The 9,215-nt window shown below is 45.4% G+C and overlaps 1 protein-coding gene across 1 annotated transcript; it reads left to right on the forward strand.

The window, feature by feature from the left end:
• The first annotated feature begins 4,131 nt into the window (after positions 1–4,131).
• Positions 4,132–7,780, forward strand: LOC127593048 (uncharacterized). Its single transcript, XM_052054280.1, has one exon. The coding sequence runs from the start codon at positions 4,316–4,318 to the stop codon at positions 7,637–7,639; it is 3,324 nt and encodes a 1,107-aa protein (XP_051910240.1). The 5' UTR covers positions 4,132–4,315; the 3' UTR covers positions 7,640–7,780.
• Positions 7,781–9,215: the final 1,435 nt, after the last annotated feature.

Raw genomic sequence — 9,215 nt, forward strand, 5'->3', positions numbered from 1 at the left:
ACACCGAAGAAGGAGTGATGATTTGCATGCAGCATGCTGTAAAGTTAACTCAGTCAAACGCAGAAAGCAGATTTGAAATGTTGGCAGCTGAGCTGATTGGCTTTGGAGGAGGTGGGGCATAAAGTGTTCAATCAGTCATGAGACAAAGGTAACAAGTCTGTGAGGAATATTCAAAACAAACAATAAAAAATGTTTAAAAAACATGAAGAGAAATATAAAACAGGAAAAAGGTATTCAATATCAAAAGTCTTGAATTTTTGTTTGAAATCATACTAATCATGAATCACTGTATTAAAATAGCTGGAGTAAAATTAAAAAAAATAATACCAACATATAAAAAATATATATTAAATAGCGCGGCCCGGTAGTCCAGTGGTTAGCACGTCGGCTTCACAGTGCAGAGGTACCGGGTTCGATTCCAGCTCCGGCCTCCCTGTGTGGAGTTTGCATGTTCTCCCCGGGCCTGCGTGGGTTTTCTCCGGGTGCTCCGGTTTCCTCCCACATTCCAAAAATATGCATGGCAGGCTGATTGAACACTCTAAATTGTCCCTAGGTGTGAGTGTGAGCGTGGATGGTTGTTCGTCTCTGTGTGCCTTGTGATTGGCTGGCAACCAATTCAGGGTGTCCCCCGCCTACTGCCCGGAGACGGCTGGGATGGGCTCCAGCACCCCCCGCAACCGTAGTGAGGATCAAGCGGTACGGAAGATGAATGACTGAATGAATATTAAATAGCTAGATTAAGATTCAATTCATATTTTTTGCCCACAACATTGAAAATTTGTCTGAAGAAAATTACAAGTTTTACCTATAATTCACCAATTACCTGAACTGCTTTATCTTCAAAAGAGTGACGGGCATGCTGGAACCCATCTAAGCTGACTTCAGGTAGTCGGTGGGATACACCCTGAACTGGTCGGCAGGGCACACATGGACAACCATTCACAGTCACAATCACACCTATGGACAATCTAAAGTGATGTGGGAGGAAACCGCAGTACCCAGAGAAAACCCACACAGGCACAGGGCTGGAATCGAATCCAGGACCTCTGCACCGTGAGGCCGATGTACTAACCAGTTGATCACCGTGCCGCCTGATTTTTTTTTAAGAAATTACATTCCATTTGGCACAACTAAAAAAATTTAAAGGATAAATAATTTAATATATATTTGAGCCAGGGGCAGGGTGCTGTGGATGCCCCGTTGCCCCGACCCTCTGCACGACCCTGGAGTCACGAAAGTAAACACGTGAGTTAGCTAAACTCGTCAACATGCGTTTCCAATATTGCTTACTTCTAAATGCAAACCCCCCCCCCCAAAAAACAAGATTTGCTAAAATAGAGTAAGAAATGTGACTAATATTTCCATTGCCAAGGTCAAAGGTCATGTCAAATAAGCATGGTCTTTCAAAGCAAACAAGAAATAAATGAATCAAAACCAACGGTAACCGCCAGAAAAACAAGTGGGCATGAACCATTCCTTCTTCTGACACAAACCGCACTGCGCTGTTATGCGCGCATGAAACCGCTCACTTGAACACATGTGTCATTAACTTTTGAGGCTTTGTAAAATATTCACTCAGGACTTTTTTGGTTCACGATCTCCTCATATGCACTTTTGCCCGCCGAAACCAAAAACATGTCAAGTTCTTGACCAGATGACACAAGCAATCTTTTGTGACGCTGGGCTCTGAAATTTCTTCCTTCTTCTTGCATAGATTAGATTTTAAAAAAAATTCAACAGTACCCTGAGCATTTTGGGCAGGATAGCTTTGCCTCAGGTCTTGGGACTCAGGCCCAAATATACGTATCAGTCTCAACTCAACTCAACTCAACTTTATTTATAGAGCACTTAAAAACAGCCATTGCTGTATACAAGGTGATGTGCATGAAGCAAATATCATATACACAACCATAAAACAATAAATTAATAACAATGACAATAGAAAGCACAAAATAGTAAAATTAAGATGCCAAGTCAAATGCCAAAGACTACAAATGAGTTTTGAGACGAGTTTTAGAGATGGGCAGCGAGGGGGCTTGCCGAATGTTCAGCGGGAGATCATTATAAGTATAAGGAATTACGGTACACTCAACATTCACTCATAGCTTTCGTGGGTTTTTTTGGGTGTGTGTGGGGGCGTGGGGGGTCCGTCTCATGCAAATAATTGTACCTGTAATGAATGATGACCTGTTCCAAACGCAGAAGTACCTCAACTTTCAACTGACCTAATTTTCAAGTTTTTGGAGATACAAGCCATCACTCAAATTTATTGATCTTATTTTGAGAACAAAACTTTGGGTCGCAAGCGCTAGATGGTGGCAGCAAGAAATATAGAAATACACTTAGATTGAAACAAAGCACATAACTTGGATTTACAAAAGTCCACTAGCTTAAAGCTAAAATGGAAAATGCCATCAACAGATCAACAAGATTTGCCTGGATGTTGCTGTAGTTATAACACTTAAAAGAATGGGGATTTATCACAATTGGTGCAGCAATATGGAGACAGAAAATATAACAATACTCACAGGCATGTATTCTTGATCCTCTGCAAAGTCACCAAGTTGTGAAAGTACTCTTCATTTATTATAACTGTCTGTGTTATACTGCTGCCTGGTGGCCAAAGCAAACACACCAGAAGGAGCAGCACAATGTCAAATGAATCATGAAAGCCTAATGCGCAAATAATGCCACAGGGTTTGTGCATGTGCAAGTCAATACCTTGTAGCATTATCGGAAAAATATCGAACAGAAATCAAAAAAGTTATGTACAGTGTTTACTTACCGGTACTTAATTTTCAAACAGTTAACATCTAGGGCAAAAAAAAAAGTTTAATTTGCACACGAGCAAGTCAATACCATGTTGGATTATGGGAAAAATTGCAAAGTGTTTAGCATTTAGTCTTTGAGTACGTTCAAACTTATTCGCAAATATGTTATTTGCAAGCAAGTTTAAAGGTATTTGCAAATATGTCCAAACATCAATAAATATGTTGAAACATTCTTGCAAATACGTTAACTCCACATTGGCCGTTCCATCCTTTTGTAGTGATCAGAATTTTACTCCGCCAAATGTCGGGAGCATAATTGAAAGGACTATTATTATTAGAATTTGATATGTTTTCTGTTCTCCATCGCTGTGGACAATCAATAGAAGTGTTGGACATTTAGGAATTCTCAATTTCTTTGGTGTATCCAAAGGCAGCTTGATAACGCATTACACTTGTGTGTTCGTGAGCGTTTGTGTGTGTCTGTGTATGTCAGTGTGTGTGTGGACACCGAGGTTCTTCCAAAGGGTGTCGTTGTATGTATCTCTAAGTGAGGCATCTTTTTTTAAAGTATAGTGTTGGAATGCATTCGAAGTGGGCCATTACAACATGTCACTTTGCATACACACAAAAACAAACACACACTCGCACACATAATTACGCATTGAGTGAAGTGTCCACTTGTGAGGCTTTTCTTCCAAGACCTCTCCAAATGTTGGCCCCAGGTCCAAATGGAGTCCCGTCCAGGAAGTCGGTCCAATATAAGCTCACGGCGGAGGACACGTCTCAAGAAGTGTGGCGTCTCCATGGAGATGACGTCCGGCCGGAGGGGTGCGGGTTTGGCTTCAAAAGGCTGGAAGAGCAACGGATCTGTAATGGTCCCATTACCATTTTAGACTCTTGTTAGTCATAACAACATGCCAAAGCTGTCCCAAAGTCTCAGAAATGCAAGTGTCCTTGAAGGGGTCCACATCTTGGAATTCTTTTGGAGATGTCAAACAGCTCTACAGTAAAAAGAAATAACCATTTCGATGGTTTCAATGGTTGGTTAGGCAACAGTTAATTACAACTTGAAGTTCAGCTTGATTAATCGAGTAATCGGATAAAAAATATTTTACATATTTGTTACATATTTATTATACATTAAACACAATAAGCAAGGAAGGTGCAAGTATTATTTTGGTCCACTTTGGATCACCATCCTGTCGTTCAAGTGGAATATCTGTAAAATTTTACATTTCAATATTTTTTTTTCCTTTGACATGATTTATGATTCTTTTCTAATTTAGCAGTTATTAAAATCAAATTAAATTATATATTGATGAAATTAACAAAAAAAATCAAACCTACTAGTAGGCATCAGTAGATGTATGTACACAGCGAATACCCTGAGAGATCAGTGACAGCCAGGAAAGACTGGATGACAACCATGAAGAGCGTGGTGACGACTGGAGAGTCAGTGACAGCCCGGAGAGACGGCAACCGGGGCAGAACGGGTCAGCAACCCAATCTGCATCCTCTGAGAGGAGGGACCCAACCAAGCTACGATGAACTCAATGGAAAAATACCCCCAGGGGTGCCCGAGAGGGGGGGAGGATGAGCACCCCAGTCGGACGGACACAACGGCTACAGACCCAGGCAACGGACAATCGACTTTGAGTAAAACGTGTACATGCGGCAAAGTCTGCAAGAACATCCATGGCTTGAAGATCCACCGAGCGAGGATGAAGTGCCCGTTGGGAGCAGAAACAACACAACGCACAGGTGTTACACCTGGTGAGACGCAGGAGGTGCCAGGCCCGGAGTCACCCCACAGTGCCCAGAACCTCCACGTGTTGAAAACTAATCCCTCGAGCATCAAGTCTGAAACGAGGCGGATCAAATGGCCTGCAGCTAGCATGACCTCTCTCTGGAAGCAATTCGACGACGATGTCGACCAAATTCTGGAGGCTATGGCGAAGGGACACGCCGACGGGAAGCTACAAGCTATGACAGCAGTCATTGTCAGCTTCGCAGCAGAAAGGTTTGGCGAGGAGGAGAAGAAAAGCCCGGGAACAACGTACGCAAAGAATCAAAGAGCGGTAAGGATCCACAACATCAGGCAGGAGATGAAAACGCTGAAGTCCCAGTACAAGGCGGCAGAACAAGAGGAACGCACTGGCCTGGCCCAGCTAATGTGCATCCTACGGAAAAAGATTAGAGTTCTCCGCCGTGCAGAGTGGCACCGGAGGCGGCGACGCGAGAGGGCACGGAAGCGTGCTGCTTTCATCGCTAACCCCTTCAAGTTCACGAAGGATTTGCTGGGGCAGAAGCGGAGTGGCAATCTGGTCTCCTCGCAGGAAATCATAAACCAACATCTGAAGCAGACGTACAGCGACCCCGCAAGAGAGCAGGAGCTGGGAGAATGCAACATCCTCATAGACCCCCCTGAACCTGAAGAGCAGTTCGACATGTCGGAGCTGCAGCTAAAGGAAGTCAGGGAGGTTGTCCGCAGAGCAAGGGCGAGCTCTGCTCCAGGACCGAGTGGCACTTCATACAAAGTGTACAAGAACTGTCCCAAACTCCTGCTGCGTCTGTGGACAATCCTGCGAGTCTTCTGGAGAAGGGGAAGGATCCCTGAACAATGGAGAATGGCTGAAGGGGTATGGATCCCGAAGGAGGAAAACTCCACTCAGCTAGACCAGTTCCGCATCATCTCCCTGCTGTGTGTTGAGGCAAAGGTTTTCTTCAGTGTTGTTTCCAAGCGGCTGTGTACCTACCTGGCAAAGAACTCCTACATCGATACATCTGTCCAGAAAGGTGGCATCTCAGGAATTTCAGGATGTTTGGAACATACCGGTGTGGTCACACAGCTTATTCGGGAGGCCAAAGAGAACAAAGGCAACATATCAGTGCTGTGGCTTGACCTGGCAAATGCATTCGGCTCCATTCCGCACAAGCTCGTCCAGCTCACTCTGATAAAGCATCATGTACCCAGCAGATGCAGAGATCTCATCGCTGATTATTACAGCAATTTCAGGATGAGGATCTCTTCAGGAGCAATGACATCCAGTTGGCACAAGGTGGAGATCGGCATCATCACAGGGTGTACTATCTCTGTGACACTGTTCTCGCTAGCCATGAACATGCTCACAAAATCTGCTGAGCCAGAGTGCAGAGGGCCCCGCACGAACTCCGGACAACGGCAACCACCCATCAGGGCATTCATGGATGACCTCACAGTCACGACAGAATCAGTCCCAGGCTGCCGGTGGATTCTGAAGGGTCTTGAAAAACTGGTGGCGTGGGCCCGGATGCGTTTCAAACCCGCCAAATCAAGATCTATGGTGCTAAAGAAAGGGAAGGTGGAAAACAAGTTCCGGTTCACCATCTCAGGCACAGCCATTCCATCAATCTCAGAGAAGCCGGTCAAGAGCCTAGGGAAGGTTTTCGACTGCTCTCTGAGAGACACAAAATCTATCCAGTCGACATGCACGGAGTTGGATGGCTGGCTGAAATCAGTGGACAAGTCAGGCCTACCGGGGAAGTTTAAAGCCTGGGTATACCAGCACGGCATTCTTCCCAGGATCCTGTGGCCCCTCCTGGTCTACTCCGTCCCCATCTCGACAGTTGAGACCTTAGAGAGGAAGGTCAGCAGCCACCTCCGGAGATGGCTAGGACTTCCAAAGAGCCTGAGCAGCATCGCTCTCTACGGAAACAGCAACAAACTGCAACTGCCCTTCAAATCCTTGGAGGAGGAATTTAAGGTCACCAGAGCCAGAGAAGTGGTTCAATACAGGGACTCAAGAGATCCGAAGGTGGCTAAGGCTGGGATCCAAGTGAGGACTGGCAGGAAATGGAGGGCAGAGGAAGCGGTTGAAGAGGCAGATGCAAGGCTCCGGCACAGGTGCTTGACTGGAGTGGTCACACGAGGTCGAGCTGGGCTAGGATCCTTTCCATCTCCCAAGCTGAACACCAAGGGGAAGGAGGGGCGACGTCTTGTCCAGGATGAGGTGAGAGCAGCAGTGGAGGACTCAAGAACCTGCAAGGCTGTGGGAATGAAACAACAGGGTGCTTGGACAAGATGGGAGAACGCAGTTGAGAGGAAAGTGACCTGGGCAGAGCTTTGGAAAGCAGAGCCGCAACGCATTAAATTCCTCATCCAGGCAGTTTATGATGTGCTCCCAAGCCCATCAAATCTGCACACATGGGGCATAGCAGAGACACCGGCATGCCCACTGTGCTCCAAGCGAGGAACCCTGGAACACATCCTCAGTGGCTGCACAAGGGCACTTGGAGATGGACGGTACAGGTGGAGGCATGATCAAGTCCTTAAGACTATCGCGGAAGCCATTACCGCAGGGCTGGCATGGGCTAAACAGTTCCGCCCCTCCAACAAAACCATCGCCTTTGTCAGAGCTGGGGACAAGCCTACCGCGGCCAGCAGAACATCATCTGCAGGCATCCTGACATCTGCAAGAGACTGGCAGTTGTTGGTGGATCTTGAAAAAAAGCTGAAGTTCCCCAGCCATATTGCAGTTACCACCCTACGACCTGACATTGTCCTCGTATCGGAGTCCACCAAACAAGCAGTGCTGCTGGAGCTGACAGTGCCGTGGGAAGATCGCTTGGAAGAAGCCTTTGAGAGGAAGCTCTCCAAGTACGCAGGACTGGTCAGCGACTGCCAGCTGGCTGGTTGGAGAGCAAGGTGTTTCCCTGTGGAGGTTGGTTGCAGAGGATTCGCAGCCCGTTCCTTGGCCAGAGCCTACTGTAGCTTAGGCATCAATGGAGAGAGGAAAAGGAGAGCCATCCGGAATACCACTGAAGCGGCAGAAAGAGCCTCAAGATGGCTGTGGCTCAAAAGAGGAGATCCATGGAGTCATGGTAGCTAGCTAGCTGTCTGGACACAAGCCGGGACTTGATCAACCCCGGCTGGGTCACCTGGAGGAGGGCGTCTGATAGTTGAAAGACCCGAAACGTCCAGTGAATCCAGGAACATCACTGATGATGTGTCCAGACTAGGCATCAGTAGATGTATGTACACAGTTTTAGTTTGAGAAAGATGTGGTTTTCACTGGTTGGCTATCGCTCTTTTTGAAAAGCAATTTCAATTTTAATTTTATTTCGTAATCAATTTTTTTTCAATTTTTGACCTAATGATTTTAATTTTTTTTTGTTAACTATAATAACCTGCCTGTGAAGGTGTAAATCCAAATGAAGATGTTTCGATGTGATTATCTTGTGAACAATTCTGGCTGAGAAAGGAATTCATATTGACATATCTGTATACTGTTCAAAGAGCTGCTCGTAGAGTAGCGCCTTGTACATTTTTCACTTTTCTATATGGGTGTGGAACATTCTGACTTGTCGACTTGGCAGTAAAATGCACGTGCGCACACACATATGCTCACTTTAATGTCTCGAGGGCCGGTTAAATAATGCCAAATGCATCCGCCGCGCCTGTTTTATTAAAAGAATATGATTTTTTTTTTCTCTTGGCCGCCTCCCCATGTGCTATTTGATGAATAGTCTCATTTAAAAGACTACTGCACACTCGCCAAGTCGACATTCTGATTATGCCGACATGTACGAATGCGCTCACCTAATAGCATGATGCTTTCAGGCTAATTTTTGACCTGTTTTATCCTAGAAAACTGTATGAGTAAAACTATCGGCTTCTTTAAAAAGCTTCCATCTACTGTAAGGTCAGGGGTCACCAGATTCGGGCCCTGAGGGTCCTGAGCCTGCATGCTTTAAATGTCTCCCTCCTCCAACACATCTAATTCAAAAGATCAGAATTCTTTATATCAGGCTCAACATTTTTTTTAACAAATCAAATCCTCTGAAAGCCATTTAGTTTTTTTTTAGTTTGAAACGATATTGACATATTTTGGGATTCCATTTTGCGGTTTCAACTCTTCATATCGAGAATAACGGGGGGTTATTGTTGTGCAATTGGGCCGAACAAATGAAATCCAGCACCATCTTTCCTTCATGGTGAAGGCCTGTAAGCACTTAAAAGCTCCCTGAAATATTTGTCTTATTTGTGCGCGTCTGGGTCCACATTGACTAATGTCCGACGAGCCGTGTGTTTGTGTGACGTAATGCTCAGGAATTAGGGGTTATTAAACTCTAACCTCTCTGTGATTCAACTTGTGATGGTGCAACAGCACATCTGCAGTGGGCCCCCTCGACGTGTGCCGATTAATAAGATGGATGCCTTTAACGCCGCTCGTTATTGTTGTAACATGTAAAATAAGAATAAAGCAGAAATGGGAGCGAGAATCAGCCACTGTGTGACTTTTAGCGCTTGTTGAATGGCAGGTGTCCAAGAACAATATTTGTGTTGCAGTGGCAAGGTTCGCTCCCATGCAAAAAGACACACACACACGCTTTGAGAACACGGTTTCACACAAGGGAAATTATAATGCACTTTTAGAGAGAGACAGAAAATAAACAAGCGTTTGT

Source organism: Hippocampus zosterae, chromosome 1 (assembly GCF_025434085.1).
Source record: "Hippocampus zosterae strain Florida chromosome 1, ASM2543408v3, whole genome shotgun sequence".
NCBI classification, from domain to species: domain Eukaryota; kingdom Metazoa; phylum Chordata; class Actinopteri; order Syngnathiformes; family Syngnathidae; genus Hippocampus; species Hippocampus zosterae.